This window comes from Mercenaria mercenaria, chromosome 19 (assembly GCF_021730395.1).
Source record: "Mercenaria mercenaria strain notata chromosome 19, MADL_Memer_1, whole genome shotgun sequence".
Lineage (NCBI taxonomy): Eukaryota > Metazoa > Mollusca > Bivalvia > Venerida > Veneridae > Mercenaria > Mercenaria mercenaria.
In genome coordinates, this window is record NC_069379.1 from 39,686,666 (window position 1) to 39,706,959 (window position 20,294).

Genomic DNA, 20,294 nt, shown 5'->3' on the forward strand with positions numbered 1-20,294 from the left:
AAATATAAAATTGGCAAGTCGGCATACAGTGAGTGATTTTACCGTCTAGATAAAAAGTAATTTCTTTCAAAAACGCAACAGCTATGAAACATCTTATTTACATATATTTATGGAGTATGCATACTTATTTCAGAAAACAACATGGATCATTGGATTGCGAATCAGTTTGACATGTTATCACCAGTTTCGCGACTTGGTCGGGTGAATTGCCATGCAATGATTGTGATTAGTCATCATTTTGTCAGCATTTTGTAAACATTACTTGTCTGTTTCATCTGATCTGTTATATCACCACATACACATATTTATGTTAAACCTATCGTAAAACTTAAATAAACACACTGTGTAAAGCAAAATAATTAATTTGAAGACAATTTCTTACCTTCGGTCTGCCAGTTGTTTGTTTTGATCGGTCGCTACAGAAAGAGGGGGAGTACAGTCGCTTATAGGGGGTGTATATTGCTACATACGTTATGTTCCGTTAGAGGAACATTTGTTTGATTTACAAAGGTATATTCGGTACACACACATTCAATTGTACGATTCTTTTTAAGCAATGTAAAACAATTCGTGTTTTCCCACTATCGGACGCGTTTTTCAGTTAGCAAATAAAACAATTATTCAGTTTGTATAAAGTTGATCATTATATTTGCTTATTTCACTTTCTAGTTTTGCATAATAAAGACAAACACTTTGTGAATTGTATTTGCTGTAAAAAATCATGTGTATTTTCAGTCAATATGTAATTTATTTTCCAATGCCATTACAACAGAATCAACGTTACTAGAAAAGAAGGCGTATCTTAACTGAGAGTGAATTTTAAATTTTACAAAAGTTGCACGCAACCGGTCTAAGTTTATCAAACGATTTTATAGCACCGGCTTTGTTTTCCAAAATCACGTCTATTCATAGCTAGAACATAATAGAACAAATCTGTTACAAAAGCAAACATACCATAATGTGTCTTTTGTCAGAAATTTAAACATTTAAATAATATTTTAAGGAGTTGTATCAAAATTCAGAAACAATTTTCGCTAAGAACAGTGCAAAGGACATCGATCGATTTGTTACCATGGTGACAAATCCCAACACATTCCCTATCGAACTGTTGTCCAGCAGCCCACTTCTGAAAATCAAAGTGTGTAACATAAGTCCAACTCTAATTCATGGAAGTAACATGTTTTCGTGGGCGGTAATTTTATCGCTACCTCGCATGACTTCGAGACAGTAAAACATTTTTCTTGGAGGAAATATTAGAATAATTTTGAAACTTCTTTAGTTGTTATTTATCTATTTGTTTCCTTCGCATTTTATTTACAAAGTACCGTTAGGTCATCTTAAATAATTTAAAGAAGTGAAAGAATTTTCAAAGTCGGCCTAAAAAAGAGGAAGTTAAGAGCATTTAGATATATGAGAAAAATGGCGGCCATTTTGTTTCCATGGCAACAAATAACAAAATGGCGGATTTATTACTTTTCTTAAAACTGTATTTACTTATTTCTGTAAATAATTTCTCTACTTTTTTCCAGCTATAATGAAACATGTTAAACCCACTAAAATGACTGGCCCCTTGAACAGCCATTTTCTTAAAACCGCCGTATCTTTTTCTTTTTCAACAATGGTCCGATTTTAAAAATTCTTTCAGCGTTATAAAAGGCTTGAAAATTGCTCTTCACATAAAATTAACATTCTACAAGACTTTTTATTTCATGTTAGAAACAGAAAGAGCAACTTAAAGATACAATGTGTAACTACATGGTTAGAAACTTACTACTTTCAATACACTCAAACTTGTAACACTTCGGGCCATGAAGGGAGGTAATCCGTTATAGGTTCAATATTTTTTCTTATGCTAATCAATATTCAAGCCTGAAGGGAGGTAACCAGCAATGGATTTGATATTTTTACAATGCTAATCAATATTCAAATCTTAGGCAGACTATATAAGGATCTTACTTGCCTGCCTGTGCAAGACGGGGTTTTCACTTCCCGAGGGACAGTGTGGAATGGAAAACTGAGGTTTTTATCCAAGCTGTCCCGATGGTTGGGAAAACAGCTGTCTTACATAGGAAGACGTGTTAGATCATTTATCGTTCAAAAGAGATCTTGGAGACTATTTCCTGACATTATTTATATAGTTTGTGACGTCACGATAGTGCCAGTACTACATGACGTCACCTTAGTGTACGCAATTTTAGACAAGGGAATATCTATCCCCGGCTCGTGCTCGGACAATTGTATATTTTCCCCGCTAGAAAAGAATGATCAAAAATAGGATTTACAAGACATAGACATATCTTGTTTTCGTAACAAAACATGTGGGACCCATGTTATAAACAATGGCATTATAACTTTAATCTTTATACAGAAAATATAATATATAATAACATGGGCGTAGGAGCGAGTTTAACTTTGGGGGGGCCAAACCTTTTCGATTGGGGGGGGGGGGGGGGGGGGGGGGGGGGGGGGGGCGGCGTGCGACAAGGTATCGCCGGTGCATTATTAATGACAAAGCCTTGTACAGGGGCCAAATAGGTCATAGGCTCCCTCAATTGAGTTATTCTGATGATACACATACGACTAGGCACTGAACTGTCTTAATCAGTCATATTATGTATTGTTCTAATTAAGTGTGCTATTTTTTTTTTACATTCTTCTGTTGAAGCCCTGGACATACAATCAATTAGCACTGTATTTGTCTAATTGTGATATAAAGTTGAGGAAATATCATTTCCCTTTAATGGACAATGAAAAACAAAAAAAAAAATACATAACGTTTACATTATTGCGTAAACAGGCTTAATAGTTACATAGATTTTGCAGACGCTCAAACCCGAACTGTAGTGGTTGCGCTCAATGATATATTAATTTTATAAAATGTAAACAAACAATCCTTGGCGTGGCGCGTACAGATTTCAGTACTCACACTACGGAAAGAGACAAGTCAGAATACAAGGGAAGGCCAAATGCAAATCAGAAATCAGGTTGAAAAGAATTATATGATGCTAAGTAAATGTTATATTAGACTGCAAGTTATATCTCTTTTCCAAAATATTGGGGGGGGGGGGGCAATCTATAGTTTGGCCCCCCCTCTCCTAGCTTTGGGGGGGGGGGGGGGGGGCTGGCCCCCGCTGGCCCCCCCCACCCCCCCTGCTCCTACGCCTATGAATAAACATCAAGGTTTGGTTCACATGCAGTAAAGTGTCCGGGAGGCACCTATATTTTCGCACTCGTTTACAAGACATCGGACTTGGAATTGTGGTTACTTTTTCTTTTACTTTCCTTGTAGTAAACGCTTATAAGACTCACTTTTTGAACTTGAAATATGACTACTAATAATGCGTCTTATAAGCGAAAATATACTGCAAATAAATCAACTGTCATAATCTGGCCTATGCAAAAAGCAGAATTCAGTGAGCTAAATGTGCTATTAGCAACGAAAGGGTAAAATTTTAAACTATCACCAATATTTAAAAAAAAAATCCAAACTGTACATGAGCACAGGGCATAAAGGGATTAAGGGGAGGTTGTCAATGACCAATGTTCAATACACTGACAGAATGTAGTATACAATAGAAAATATTCATTCATACTAGTAACAAAGTAACAACAATTTACAAATTGGCTCTTATTTACGCAGAATTCTACTTAATTGAGCACGTCTTTCTTACATGGTTAATTAACGATAACGTTATTGCATAACTAACATTTAGCCTGCTGCCGATATATGTGATTTTGCCTTTGCGACCAGTGCAGACAAAGACCAACCTGCCCACCCGTGCGGGCTGATCATGGTCTGCCATGTTCGCTATTCAGTCAGAAATTTTACAGTGAAAACCCCTTCGAATTAAAAGTGGTATTGCCTGAACTGAATAATGGATTAGTCCATCATAGAAATTAAGCAGGGTAAAGGTTAAAGGTGGACAGTTTAGTTAGAGACAGTACCACGTTAACGATATGAAAATATATTTACATCCATCCGGTATACAAGTTTGCATTACACACGTTGTAATTTCGGTGAGAACACAAAGCATTCCACACGAACTTGTCCTTGACTTCGTACCAGACCCACATGTGACGCTGCATAAGCTCCAGCTGGTAGAGTCGTCGCCAATAACTTAGAAAAAAGAAAGACAATTTACTCATATTAACTCTTGAAACAAACGTTATTGCAAATCATAGGCACTATTGTGAAAATTGTAAACCAACCTGGGCAAGCATGTCCATTGCATAATTCGTTTTCGATTGATTGGTCAGGGCAAATTGCTCCACCATTGCTAGGGGCCGGATTCGTGCATGTCCTCATTCTTGTTCTCGTGCCTCCTCCACAGGTAACAGTGCACGAGCCCCAGTCCGTCCAGGCAGACCAGGCGCCATCAACTTCAGAAATAAAGGTGATAATAGTATTGTCAATAACCATAATTCACAATGCAATATGATTATTAAGAACATAAATTTACCCAATAAATCATGTCCATTACGTTTTTTGCTAATTCAAAATAACCCATTGTCAATACACTGATTCCGGCTTTGTTCGTATCCATTGCTGAGAGCTCGATTATTTCATGGCTGTCTCGTGTTTTCTTGCCGTCACCAACATTGATGTAAATGTGGTATATAGGGGATATTTCATGTGTGTCTTTTCATATTGAATTTATTCAACGAGTTTAATAAATTCAATGTGGAAAGCAGCAAATGTAATATTCTGTTTATCACATGATAGCTTTATCTGCCGAATTCTCTTTTACTATTATAAGCAAGTCAATTTGACCATAGTCTCTAATACTTTAAACGACGTCGACATCAAAGCTTTTTTACACTATAGTTTAATATCTACGTAATGGCTTTATTTCACTCCCGCGACGTCAAACATGTAATGTGATAGAACAGAAAATGCACCTTATTCCCTGTTTTTATTCGAACGCAATATATTTCATTTAAAAGAATAAATGATTTTAGATATGCTTTACATTTTTACATAAATGATTTTAGATATGCTTTACATTTTTAGATAATGTGCTTTACATTTTTAGATAATGTGCTTTACATTTTTACATAAATGATTTTAGATATGCTTTACATTTTTACCTAATTGATTTAAGGTATGTTTTACAATTGGCGTTTTCAATATAACTTCTTCTCGCGATATATGACCATTTTGTGTCGATTCGTCGTAAAACCCAACTCACTCACTCACTCACTTAAAAGAATAACTGAGGACTATTACCTATCTTGGAGTACACCTTCCAGCTGTCAGCGACTTCAGTAGAACCCTCAGGGTAATTACTTGTCAGCTCACATGATTTAGTGTCCCGTCTATAATTAAAAGATGCACTGTTTTCGCTCCTTTCGTACAGAATTGAACATTCCAGTAACGAACGAACCGCCTGTGTGTGTGTCACACCGGATCTAACTCGTCCATTTGACACAAACAGCTTCATCTTGGCGCAACAACATGGCCATGTCAAAACAAGAATCAAACAAAACGCACCTATGTATTGATAGTCACACATCATCATCCAGTATTATGATGTCTTCAAAATGGATAAAACGCCCTCTAGGATAAACTCCTTCGCATCTGAACCCTGAAACACGATAAGTCAGGCGACAAACCACTAAAAGTCCTTGATTATTTCTTAATGAAGTGCGAGGTTACAAGTATTCAGTAATGACGATTATACAGTTTAAATGCATGACCAAATTTATGATTTATGCAATAATATTTTATAGAAAAATCTACAATTCGCAAAATAACCATTTCATCCTCCTACACTTTCCTTTAAAAATACTTTATTTTGAAAAATTTATATTCAACAAAATCAATTGCACATTTCATGCAGAAGCGTTTGAAGATGGGCATCTTATTCATCATTACAGTCAAACATGTCTGTAAAAAAAAACCTTTGTGGGAGCCTAAAAAGGTCTTTTGGCAGGTATTTTTTATTTCATGGGCTGAAATATATAGTAAAGGTTCAAACAGGAAACAAAACCAGCTTTCTTCAGATGATTTCTGTTTAGAGGCGATGTATAAAACAGGTTTGACTGTGTTTCAAACATATATATATATATATGCAAAATATTCCCGAAAAATGCCACTCGCTTATTCAAAATATGCGAAAATAATACAACTAACTTATTCAAAATATTAACCAATGATGCCAGTCGCTTATTCAAAATAAACGCGATAATGCCGCTCATCAATTCAAAATAATCGCGAAAAATGCCCCTCACAAATTCAAAATTTTCAAGAATAATGCCACTCGCTTATTCAATATATTCACGAATAATGCCATTCGCAAATTCAAAATATTCAAGAATAATGCCATTCGCAAATTCAATATATTCATGAATAATGCCACTCGCTAATACAAAATATTCACGAATAATGCCACTCGCTAATACAAAATATTCAAGACTTATGCCCCCTTGCTTATTCAAAATATTCGCGAATAATGCCACACACAAATTCAAAATATTCGCGAATAATGCCACTCTCTGATATAAAATATTCAAGAATAATGTCCCCTTGCTTATTCAAAATATTCGCGAATAATGCCATTCGCTAATTCAAAATATTCAAGAAATTCAATAATGCCTCTTGCTTATTCAAAATATTCACGAATAATGCCAACCGCACATTCAAAATATTCAATAATAATACCACTTGCTAATTCGAAACGTTTGCGAATAATGTCACTCGTTATTCAAAATAAACATCTGTATTCAATATTAATCCGCAACACGAGTTAAAACATAAGCTATCATATTTCACTAGTTATGATTACCGCGAATAACACTGCTAGATCTGACAGTACTAAATAAATCATACGCAAAAATCTAAGATCTACGGAAAATTGTTTTCAACCATTTTCTTTTATTTCGGAGCAAATGAGGTGTTCTCATAGGCTGAAATTATTTAAAAGAAAATGTATATGTTTTTAAAGTCACACTAGATTGTTTCATCGTATAGTTGTAAATGCTTAAAATGCAATGAATTTAAAACACAAGAATATAAAAACGAATTAAATTGAATCTATCTATAATAAATAGACTTTAATTTCTAACCAAAAGGACTAACGCTATAGTGCTCTAAGCAAAAGAAAGAACGCATTCAAAATGATTTCAAAATATAAACTCATTAAGTCTGGCAAAGTTATATTGTCTTCACAGGCATTTAAATTTAAAGGAATGGTTTTATTCCAGTGTTGTCATGGTTATTCTGGAAAGACATTACTTACCAGTTCACAATATATATTGATACAATAATGCTAATAACGTTTTAGCTTAGGAGCCTCATGTGACGGAGATAGCCTTTGTCTTCAACAGCTAACCGTACCGATGTGGGTTCGAAAGCTATGTTTTCGCTTAGGAGCCTCTTTGACCGAGAGGTTAAAGTCGTTGACTTAAACCGCTTACCCTTCACCGATATGGGTTCGAAACCTGGCTTAGGACGTAGCGTTCTTCATGTGAGGAAGCCATTCTCCTGGTTTGCGGAAAGCCGGTAGTTCTACCCAGGTGGCCATCCATGCCGGAAATAATGACCGGAGAGGCACCAGAGGTCTTCCTCCACCATCAAAAGCTGCAAAAGTCGGCATATAACCTTACTTGTGTCGGTGTGACTATATCGCAACAAAAAGACGTGATGAAAAGAATCAGTGACTGAGTAATTTAATTTTTCAATCTAAACAGAAAGTATGTTAACATGCAAATTAGTCCGCTGGGGCCATTTTTTTTTTTTGTTAAGAAATAGTCCACGTCAAAATTCTAATTTCACTGTATTGATTCACTGTATATCATGCGCGCGAAGGGCAACTAAACTCAGGTAATAAAGTTTCTGTGCAAGCACAAAAATAATATCGATATAATATTTTCAAAACATTATTTTTATCTTATTATTTAACGGTTAACTCACAGCACAACAAATGCCCAATCACCTTAAGACGGTTAATGCAGCTTTATAAAAGTACTCCGCATTTCAAAGATTAATCTAAAAAGCAAACATAAAACTTAAACATAACTGTAATAAAACAAGACTTAAACGATTCAATAATATGCGTAAACTGATGATGTATTAATAAAGTACTTATATTTTAGCATTTTGCAAAAATACAATCAGCGCATTTATTGATGCAGTAAACATGCCAGGAGTAGCGGGCTATTATGTCAACTTCCGTGCTTTTAAGGGACATTCATTTTCATGATATTTTTTTCCTAAACACAATCGAAGTGAAAAACCTTTTGTTGATTTGCAAGCAAAAATACACAATTTTCCACTTGTACCGTAAGAGAAGAGACTTTCAGTAATCTTTAGCTTCCGTAACGACAATCGGCAATTTCCGTGCGATCATATATATCCTCCGTATGCAAATAAGGCTGTCAGAATATTTTGTATTTTTGATGTATTGTTAACGTTATACATAAGCACAGACAGTGCTTGACAGTATGTTGCAGCATTCTATCATCGCTATTATTATGATTAAATTGCTGTAATTAATAATAATTGGGTACTTTATGATTGATTTGAGTTAATTACAGTCATAGCTGGATCCTAGTATTACGCATTATGCTATATATAATCGTTAAAGGGAGCCAACTATTTGTTAGAGCAAGTATTCGTTGTAAAATACTGTGTACGAATTTTGACCAACCAGAAACAAGTTCTATAAATAGCACCAATCAGCGCACTTCTGAAGATAGCACAGGAGTGCTAGAGTATAAATACGTAGACAGAGAATTCATTGTATTTCCAGCGATTGATGTAAACATATCGAGTATTTATCTTATGATTTATCGTTTTATCTTAATGAGAAAGCTCTTGCAGCTATACTATAAGAGCGGAAAAAATACTTAAAAGAAGACATTTGATCTTCAGAGACTATAAAAGAGTCACTGTTGCAGTATTGTAACTAGATTGAATGATATAAACGATACCACATACAGGCTGAACTTCGGAAAGCTGAGACAGAGGCACATGGTTTGGTACTCTACTGAAGCAGCAGGAGAGTCCTGGCTAAGTACAGATAAGTCATCGTAACTATACATATATGGTAGTTTAATGCTTTATATGATATCATACAGGCGCTGAGCATCAAGAATTGGGGGAAAGCTTGTTAGACATTATATAGATTAAAATACTTTTAATATAGAAGTTTTGAAGATGGCATTATAATTTATAATCTAAACCTTCTACTGAAATCATCATTTACACGAATAAACAGTTTGTTTTGTTTTTTGTTGGGTTAACGTCACAACGGCATAATTATATGTCATATGGCGACATTCTAGCTTATAATTCAGGAGGAAGACCCTAACAGCCCCTCCTTGCATTATTTCATCAAGAGCGGACACCTGGGTAGAACCACCGACCTTCCGCAAGCCAGCTTGATAGAGCGAGGCTCGAACAAACATCGGTGAGAAGCAAGTGGTTCAAAGTCAGTAATTTTGACCACTCGGCCAAGAAGCCCCCCTTGAACAGTTTAATATATAGTCTAATTACATGCAATATGTGCATATTTGTACGCCCTTTTTCCATTGCGCATGTAAGAGTTTTATTTTTCCTAACAGGGACAATATGATGTCACTTTGGATCATATTAGTAATAAATCGTGATGGTCGGTGAGTCAGACAATTAATTTTTTCTTGATTGTAAGATTACGCCATTGAATTATTTTGGCTATTATATAATAGTCTGGAATAAGTACCTGCCAATTAACTGCGACATAGTGGTGGTAGACGCCGGGAACAAGGCTAATTGTATGAAAGCCTTATTCCAACGGTAGTGAATGACTGCCGCTGTATGAACACATCTGTGGATGTCTCTAAATTGTATATTTTGGTACTGAAACATGTTTCAAATGTTGGGTTTTGCTCAAGCCTGTTCGTGGACGGTAGCATGCATTTCTTAAATCGTCTAAGAACAGGCTCAATCAAACCGAGCCTACAACATTTTCATTTTGGTCGTGTTGTGTCAACGTTTTATATCTTAAACTTTAATCTGCTGAGTTCAGGCGTTAGAAAGAGTTAGACACGTATTGAGTTACTGACAAATATTATTTCCCAGATCTTTATAAATGCCGTGATCTTATACTTTTGAAATACGACACATTTGCTTTGTTTGAGAGTCATTTCGAGACTCAATGTGCTATCCAATAGAAATTGTTTCCTAGTGTCTGCGTCGCTAATGTGTGCATGTGCATTTTCCGCTCTACATAATCACCGTTTCGTTGACTGGTTTGATTGATTTATTTTCTTGTAACTTGTTAACTTTGAATGCTGAAGAGTTGACTTAGTAAGTGTGCTGCATATAGATCAGGAGATCGCTTGAGTATGAATACTTACTACTTTTGTTTTATATTACTTATTTGAAGTGTTTTAGATGTGTATGAATAAATCTACCACTGACTGGTTGAGAAATGTGTAGAACATAATTGGTTTTGAGTTAAAGAGACCAATTGCTTATGACTTAAGTTTGAATGGCTCTGGGTAAAGGACGTATTGCCGAGAATATTTTTCACAGAAATAGCATTATTTATTGACATATATGATAAAGTTTGCTACTAAAGCTGCAAAGATCTGACATTGTCACAGGACAAGAACGTATGATGTATGTTTTAAACCTAGAGGTATAAGCAGGTACACAATGCCTTTGTCTACAGTACAGTTTTAAATGTCTATAGAGTAAAGAAAATATATGGAGCGTTCCATGAGAAAACCTTATTAGTAACAAAAAGTCAAAATTGAGATAACAAAATACTCCATTAAGAATATTGTTTTAACTTTGAAATCTGAAATTCGAAGTAATTATCTTCACCATTTGAAGAGCTAAATCTTTTACGTAAGTCTACGAAGGCATTTAGAGACATGGCGTTAAGAACATCATGAAAGCAGTATTACGTCATCGTGTATGGCGTGTATATTTCAAGTCATCAATGCAACAAAGTGTGCGTATCACTTACTAAACATCATACATTTGAATATCTAGGATCAGTTTAAAATGATATTACTAAAAAAAATCTAAAGGTAAAACTAAGTCTACTATTATCTTGCTTGGTTGCTAGGGGCGGGAGATGTTTTGCATATTTCATTACTTTCATTACCCCTTCCCATACCAGTTTATAAAAGTCTGTTCATAAGAAGTAATGAAATTGTACAAACCCCCTAACACACTCTAGCAGCAACTTTGCAGAATTGTATTATAACAAAATTGAATTACTGCATGAACGCAAAGAACCACAAAATATAGCAAATACACTGGGTCCAAGTAAAGTGGGTACTTATTGTTCCTTCTCTTGAGAAGGAACACTTAGAATTGGTAAGTCATACTTGACTGAGCAACTGACCTCGTAAACTGTTGTCATTACAAGCGGGCCAATCAAACTCCGTGACCTTAGAAATAACCTCTGATGTTGAAATTATTCTTTACTTATTGAGGCGACTGTCTGGCTGAACGCGCTCTGCGGAATACATATTACTAAACCCGAGGATGGAAAAGTGGCGTTGTTGAAACATGCCAAATATCTTATTTGTCACAAAGGTTAACATACGTCGTTACCTTCAAATGCATAGTCAATATGTGAAAACAAACCCCACCGCGACCCTCTTATAGTGCGCAACAAATTCGCGCATCGAACCCTGATGTCACACTCACGAGATTTAGGACATATACATCTAAATTATAGCCATGAATTGCATGATCAATGATCACTAAGTTTGTTGTGTGCGAGGACGTATATTGTGTTAGCGCATCAAATCACTACATTAGGATGTTAAACAGAAAAAAAACGAATATATGTCAAGAATGTAGTATGGTCTTTTCCTGGGGTTCCACACGCTGATGACTAATATTTAAAACAGACATTGCAACCATAATTTTACAAGATGATCATTATATATTTATATAGATGTGCCCTAGAAGGAACTTTTGCTATGCTTTAACTTGTCTTATTGTTATGTTTTGAACAACGAACATTTTTTAAAATAGAAATGATTTTTAAAGTTATCACATAATTATCAAATAAAACTTTGATAATAAAATACACTGTTTCCTCTTCTCACTTACTGGTACAGTTGTAAGGTAGAAACAATGATTCCTGCTTATTGGGCCCTTACTGCGAAAGTCATTAGACCCCAACTATGATAATGAAGACAGAAATCCATTGGCCCACTGCCAAGGTCTAGACTGCTGTTGTGAGAGCGAACATCTATAAGTAGATCCTTTGGAATAGAACGCAACCAGGCAGTTTATGGACTTTCATTTTACTGTTTATTATTATTTTATTTTTTTTGCATTTTAACAAAACATATGTACATTTTGTGTGAGCACATAAATGTAAAATGTGATTAAGATTTGCAGTTTCTGTTCAAAACTGAATTCGTGCGACAATTTTAAGACTTTGATCACGACAAAATTTCATCCAAGCCATGATAATATCAACTGCTACCTCAAATAATTTGACTTGTAATTTGTTTGACTTCGACATTGTATTATTTTTTTCTGTGTTGATTAAGCGTAAAGCACGCGTAGCATGCTAACCGCATGGTATATGCAAATTATACAGTACGTGTTCTATAATTCAATTTTGTTGTTGCATAGAAATGTAATGAAGACCTCAAATGTGATATCTTGGTTTCTTGAATGTGCGTAATATTGTCATTTAAACAACATAATTTGACGTGAATATATTTAACAGATAATCAAGGCCTTCGAGTGGTTTATCGTCTGATTTACCACGGTTCAGAGTTCAGATGCGTAGGAATTGAACCACGAGGGCGTTAGCCCGAGTGGTTAAATACTGAAGCATCTGAACGATGAACCGTGGTAAATTAGACGATAAATCACAAGAAGGCCTTGATTGTTTTCATTCTGACAGGCTCATTGATATATTTTAATAAATATTATGCTGGGCTTCATTTACGCGAGGAGTAATGTGTCGGACGTCATGCGGCAATTTGACGTCATAATTGACGTCATAATGCTCTCGCGCGTCAACCGTTGTTTATCGCAGAATATACAGAGCTTGATTTTCTTCTTTGTTTAACTTGAAATCAATTCGAGCCATGTTAGAATGATTTTTTTATGAATGTCTGTCTTTGCAATAAGTGTTTGTTTGTGTATGACCAAAGGCGCGTACTATGCTAGTTGTCATTAACTTTGAAACTTGAAATCTGTTCCAAAAAACTTTGCATCCGGTTCCAAGTTTCAAAGCTTGAGATCCAAACCGTTATATAAGTTATGTCTATAGTTTGCAAGCTCACTATGTGAATAATCTCATTTTTGTAAGTGTATAGCAATTTATTTGTAAAGGACAGTGTTCACAAAATTCAAACATGGTTTACATAACTGGGATATATTTCAAACTTGATGATTACCAAGAGAAATACAATTTTTGCTACCAAAATGCTTATCTTCTACACTGATGTTCTTTTCGTTAAACAGATTTAATATTTCGTTCGAAACATGACAATAAATAATGCAGAATTCACAGGGTTTTTACATATTTAGATCACAGAAGAATTTGATTCATTTGATTTTATAATGTAATCAAAGGCCTGAAGGGCCTGAGTCGGCTAATGATTGATGTACTGACAGTATAGTTTACCAGTTTCAGTTTGTTTTTAGTTTTTTTCTTAAAATTTCCTAACACAGCTCGATATTTACCCAAAATATTATATCCGGATACGATTACACTTTTCTCCAGTTTCAACAATATATTTTACAAATTGTGATGATACGAAGACATTTAGCAGCAATTGGCAGTATCTGACATTGAAGTTTACGGTTAAATTACCTCTTATTTAAATCTTTTCATAAAAAAGTTGTTTCGTTTCGTGAAAGCAGCCAAACATAGACGATCTACTTTCGATTTCAAAAACTACAAGAAAATACAATTTAATGTTTCGCCGATTTGTTTATTTCTCGAAAAATAAGAATTAAAATCATTTTTAATATCAGTAGTAACTAAACAAACCAGTAAGAGCTTCTTCTTCCGATAATTTATCCGTTTACTGACTGCAAAATTCAACCCACGCAAAGTTTATAGAAATCATACGATGCGTGTATACGTTCAATGTGGGAGAATTAAGGCTGATCGGCTATGTTACCTAACGCATCCAGACGATTCAGATTTTGTTTTTAAAAAAGCATTGTGTGCGTTTCTGTAATTTTATATACGTTTTTATACGCTTAGAAATTGTTAGACATGCGTATTTGCATTATTTCTATACGTAATTTACGCTAATACGCATCTTATCTGGAGCCCTGTGGAACTATTTTTTGTCTTTCGCTGGATGTTACCCAAGCTTTGTAAGCCTGCGCAATTCTTAAAATGCACATTTATGCTTAATGAGTTACATTCGAGTATTGCACAATTACAAGTCATAAATATGACAGATTACATCGTATATTGGTCATAGCAAAGGGAAATGACACAACTTAACTTCATTCATGCAGTGAACTGTTTGAATTTTGAGAAATCTAATGGAACTACATCCCTTCACGTGTTATTCGGTCCATTTAGAGAATCGCTGAACAGCAAGGACTCGTCAAAACGCTTTCAGCGTTTAGCCGACTCAAAAATCTGAATTGTTAATTGTTGTGAGACATTACAAACAAAAATACGTTTGAACTTTGAAATGAAATTTGAATTGACAAATTGGGTGAAAACATTCTACAAATATATATCAGTGCATGCACATTTATTGTATAGTACAATTAAACAAAAGTATAAAAAAGGAATGGAAATGCTCTTTACCATATGAAACTTTTTACAGTGGGCAAATACAGAATTTAATTCAGTTTTGACAGGTAAATATTTGCCAAATTTTATTAACTTAAGAAAAAAAAAACACAACTAAAGTCAATTTGTACCATCGGTTGAACTTTCTTGCATTTGTTTCATATATATATATATATATATATATATATATATATATATATATATATATATATATATAGAGAGAGAGAGAGAGAGAGAGAGAGAGAGAGAGAGAGAATAATGGATTTAAAACATTTTAATTTCTGGTCAAATATTTGCTTATTTTCTATTTTATATACGTCACAACCAACGGCGTAAGATGACTAGGTTGCATCACTAAATAAAGAATGTACTCACAAGCACGGACATTAAAGTATTTCGTTTAATTTCTATTTCAAGTTGAAATGACATTTGAGCCGTACCATGAGAAAACCAACATAGTGCGTTTGCGACCAGCATGGATCCAGACCAACCTGCGCATCCGCACAGTCTGGTCAGGATCCATCCTGTTCGCTAACGGTTTCTATTATTGCAATAGGCCTTGAAAGCGAACAGCATGGATCCTTAGCAGACTGCGAGGATGCACAGGCTGATCTGAATCCATGCTGGTCGCAAACGCACCATGTTGGTTTTCTCATGGTGCGGCTCATTTGTATCTTGTTTAATAATGTAATATTTATCACAATTATCCTGTAAACATGACAATCACAGAAACATGCACAAATCCTGATTATGCAAAGGAGCGGGATCACAATTCACAAACAAATTCATGAAGGACATCACAGAAGTCGTCATCCCATTTGTTTACATACCAACCAATCCAAACACAGTCCCTGTCTTTCGGCTCCTCAGGGGCCCAATTCTGAAAGAACAGATACAGGAAAACCGAACTAATTTAATTTCATTTTTTTCTTAAGACATGACAACATGCTTTATGTTTAGACTTTTTAAAAGTCCTACATTTATCATAATAAATGCATTTTGAATATAGAAGCAATGTAATAATTACGTGGGAAAAAAGTAAAACGGGAAAATAAATTTTGTTAAATTTTGCTTTGAAAACTGGAGAAAATATACACATATACACGTACGAAGAGAATTTACAAATGATTGGATCTGTATTTCTAAATAGGCCAATATTATACTTTTAAATCATAAACACGCAGTTTGATATTAATTATCCATCTCAACAAAATGTTCCATTCTTTTCCACCTTGGAAATAAAATCTAAGAAAATCTGTCCCAAGTACAGAAAACAGTTAAGTTAAAAGACAGCAGAGTCGGCTTTGATCAAGACTTTTAATGACAGATCATAATGTGCAACACTCCCACGTTCCCAAGTATTAGCTTAATGAACTTGAATTTGTACATATATATGAATTAAATGGACATCATTTATCACCTTCTGTATCAGAAAATTTAGAAATTTATTTAGAAATTTCAGAAGTACTGTGAAATCATCTTATTTCTAGGGCCGAATTTTCGTGGTTTCAGGAAAAGAAACCTCTCGGGGTGTTTGTTTGTAGTGTTTGTATACCCTTGAACATAAAATGAATGAATTTTACTGCTTTACTGGAATTAAATTTCACGGATTGAAACAACTAAGAAATCCATGAAAATCAACGAATTCACAGTAATATGAGTATCTACAGAATATAATGTACAATTTCCACCTAATGACAATGCCATTTTTTTCAAACTGTTAACTAATAGGCGTACGTAGCCATGTACGTCATTTAATAACTCAGTCATTTAAACTCTACCATCAGTTTATGTACTACTATTGTACATGGTACTACTCACTGTACATGGATTTCAGAAAGTTTTTTTTTGTCACTTAACCACAAACGTTCTGCCTACGAAATTAAAACTTTATGATTCACTGTACTTAGTCATGTGTCTAACTAAATATGCTTTAAATTACCCTAAACCAAAGTAAAATACTTGCAATTACCCCACTCTATATATCTAACATCAACCCATATGCAGTCCATATCACTGTATATAACGCTGTATATTTTTATGTGTCTAAATTAAAGGCGTATATATATATTCTATATATTTCACATCAATTCATGAATAGTTTATTAATAATACATTATACATAGTCACATGTCTTAATAAGATACTAACAATAAATCCGCTTTCCATATTTCTACCATCAACCCATGCACAGTTCATACCATTTTGACATCTCATACCAATCCAGTGGTGGAAACCTTAGTACAACATAGAACAGTTAATGTTTGATATCTAATAATAATATGACAGTAACTTAACATACATTAAGGCAAAAAGTGTTACATGGAAACAAAACGAGGATCGACCTACGTGGACAAATGCTTTAGGTCACTAACTTCAGTCAATTGTCCATCATCAATGTGGGCTCGAGCAAGAGCGTTGTATTCGTCATGTGAGGTAGCCATCCAGCCTGCTTACGAAAGAGCGGTGGTTCTATCCAGATACCTGTCCGTGATGAAATAATGCACGAAAGGGTACATGAGGTCTTCCTCCACCATTAAAAGCTAGAAAGTCGCCATATGACCTATCATTGTGTCGGTGTGACGATAAAAATCAAAACACAGCAAATCGAGGAACAAGAAATGGAATACAAAAAATGAATGGTTCAAAGCAATTATAAGTCAGTTCCAGCACATACAGGTGGAACTAATCCAATCTTTACGAATTTTCTATGTCAGTATAGAAACTATACAAGCTAAACTGTAGCCGACATATTCTTGTCTTTGCATTCAAAGGCTATGGAATGCTAAACACCAATGTAACTTCCTAAATCAGTTGCTTCAACTTAAAGGTAAAATTATTTAACAGTTTTCGCTAACAGACAGATCAATCATTGCCACGTTTAGCGAAAAAAAAAATCACCGTACTTGTTATAACACTTTCAAGGAAGTCTTGTTCCGCTTGATTGTCGATTATCACCAGTTGTCGCGACATCCCCTCGCATGCTACCTGTAAAGAAGCGAATACCATTTATTTTATTTTCTATACTATAGTTTAAAAATACATTTTTTTTTCAATGTGGTAAGGTGGTATTTTCAGATTTTGTTTTAATAAAATGAATATAAAAATCTATATACATTATGACGGTCTTTTTGTTTGAAGTCATTCAGTATCTTGTAAGGCATTGTTATTGTTCATCTCATACGCAATATTTGATAAACCAACAGAGTTGATTAAACAGATATTCAGGATTGATCCAGCAGAAAGTTTGGTAGATATAAATCCTATTTCTTCAGATTGTCTAAATTTTCAGTATCGCTATATTAACTACTAGTACCTTAGCTTCGTCCCATGTCACTTGACTGGTGCTGACGAAATAGTTACCATTGTCTGGAATATAATAACTTGCCTTACCTACTTACATACGATATAGATGTATAAATATGATACACTTATTGAAAGGCTTGTCGGGCATAATCAAAACTATTCCCAAATAATGTTCGATAGGACCGTAAATTTTGACCATTGACCCGTAAACTACTCAGTAAGTGTTTTGTTATACGACACAGATTAATTTTCTTATTTTTATTTTTATTTTTTGATACAGACCGATCACACAACAAAAAATGTTGAACGGCGAATTGAATATAGTCATGTAATAATGTAACACAGTTTGTAGAGCTATTGACAACCATAGAATACGAATCGTTGATTCAGTTTGGTTTTGTTCGATTAAAATTTACACCGAAACAATCATTAGGTCATATGCTGAGTTTCTCGATTTTCACAGTGAAGGAAGACTCTGGGTGCCTTTTCGCGTATTATTTCAAGCAGTAGTGGAATCGAGGGTGGGACCGACTGTAAGCCAGCTGTACAGCTTCGTCTTATGAAAGAACCCTACACACAAATTGAGGTTTCGGACCAACAGCAGTATTGAGCGAGTGAACTGAAGTAAGCGATTACATGTACCCACTCATATACAGTCAATGCCCCTTTTGCTGCCCCGGCCTAATTTTAATGGTAAATTGAATACGTATCAAAATATGCAAATTTTTATTTATACAAGCAGATTTCTTTTGTCTTAAACGTGGTGATATTTTGCAACAATATACAGGTAATTCAAAATATACATTCAATGTTCTATGTGATGGATAATGAAGAATTCATATGTATAGCATGTATAGTAAAAACATCTGTAGTGTCTTCTTCACTTCTTATTTGTATTCGATAAGCCGTAATATCCAAATAGTTCTCTCACATTTAGACAGAATATTTCATTTTATCTTATAGGACACTGAATCCTAGCGTTCATGTCTTATTTTGAAAAATTATCATTGAATACAAAAAATATACTTACATGTACCTGGTATGCAAGTTTGTACATTGCATACTGTGGTTTCGCTTGGATTATTTGGACATGACTCCCCTCCGTTGCTAGGTGAAGGATTCGTACATAGTCTTGTTCGCGATCTCGTACCACTCCCGCATGTAGCACTGCACATGCCCCAATCACTCCAGTCGGTCCAGCCACCATTTACTTAAATCATACGAACAATAAGCTCGTGAAGACTGTTAACAAACAATGTCGTATCAAATGATCACTAGGAAAATGCACGGGTACTAACCTAATGCATTGTATGTATTTTCTTTTGATAAATAGGTATTATCTGGGCAATCCCGAAATCATTCGGATGTTTATCGTATTGCTCATATTTCTCACGATGTGCAAGTTTCACGGAGACGCAAGTAAAAATGTATAAAGTTATTCATAAGACATATATTCAAATATTAATCACATATAAGTCATGTAAATACAGGTTTTCATATATACGCTCTCATAGATCCTTAATCCGTCATTTTAGGTATCGGTCTGTGGCATCGAACTAATACGACATGAATTGGATCTATTTCATCGGAAGGGACCTGCATGGCCGAATTGTTAGGGTCGCTGACTTTAAATGATCTACCCCTCTCCGTTGAGGGTCGCTTGGGATGCAGAATTCTTCATCCGAGAAAGTCATTCAGCTGGCTTACAGAATGTCGTTCGTTCTATCCTGGTACCCACCCGTTGATGACATGATGAAATATGATGAAATAATGCCCGGAGTGGCACCTTGGGTCTTCTTCCACCACGAAAAACTTTAAGTAGACATATGTCTTTAACTTCGTGAGACGTTAAACCAAATAATACAGTATTTCCTCGTCATTATAAAAACGTTGGTTAACATCATTGTTAATAATTATTTACGTTCAGAAAAAAATGCAAAAGGTGGACCAACCTGGACAACTTTGACCATTACATGATTCATCTTCAGTAGACTGGCCAGTACAAGGCGCTCCTCCATTGCTAGGGGCGGGATTCGTACACGATCGTGTTCTAGACCTCGTACCACCACCGCAAGTAACAGTACACGAGCCCCAGTTTATCCAGTCAGTCCATGCACCGTCAACTTAAAAAAATACGAAATGATAAAAAAGATTGTATTTGGCCATTCCCTGCTAAATTTAAATCTAATTTATCTAATCTTAACATGTCCATCATTCAATAACGGCAGAACCACTTTTTATTCAAAGGGTTGT

The 20,294-nt window shown here is 34.9% G+C and overlaps 1 protein-coding gene across 1 annotated transcript; it reads right to left on the minus strand.

Moving 5' to 3' along the window:
* Window positions 1–859: 859 nt before the first annotated feature.
* Window positions 860–20,059, minus strand: LOC123542033 (coadhesin-like). Its single transcript, XM_053531310.1, has 8 exons — window positions 19,963–20,059; window positions 19,072–19,251; window positions 18,052–18,104; window positions 17,642–17,723; window positions 16,887–16,972; window positions 15,513–15,615; window positions 4,210–4,380; window positions 860–912 (listed from the first exon to the last, which is right to left on the minus strand). The coding sequence occupies exons 1-8, from the start codon at window positions 20,057–20,059 to the stop codon at window positions 860–862; spliced, it is 825 nt and encodes a 274-aa protein (XP_053387285.1).
* Window positions 20,060–20,294: the final 235 nt, after the last annotated feature.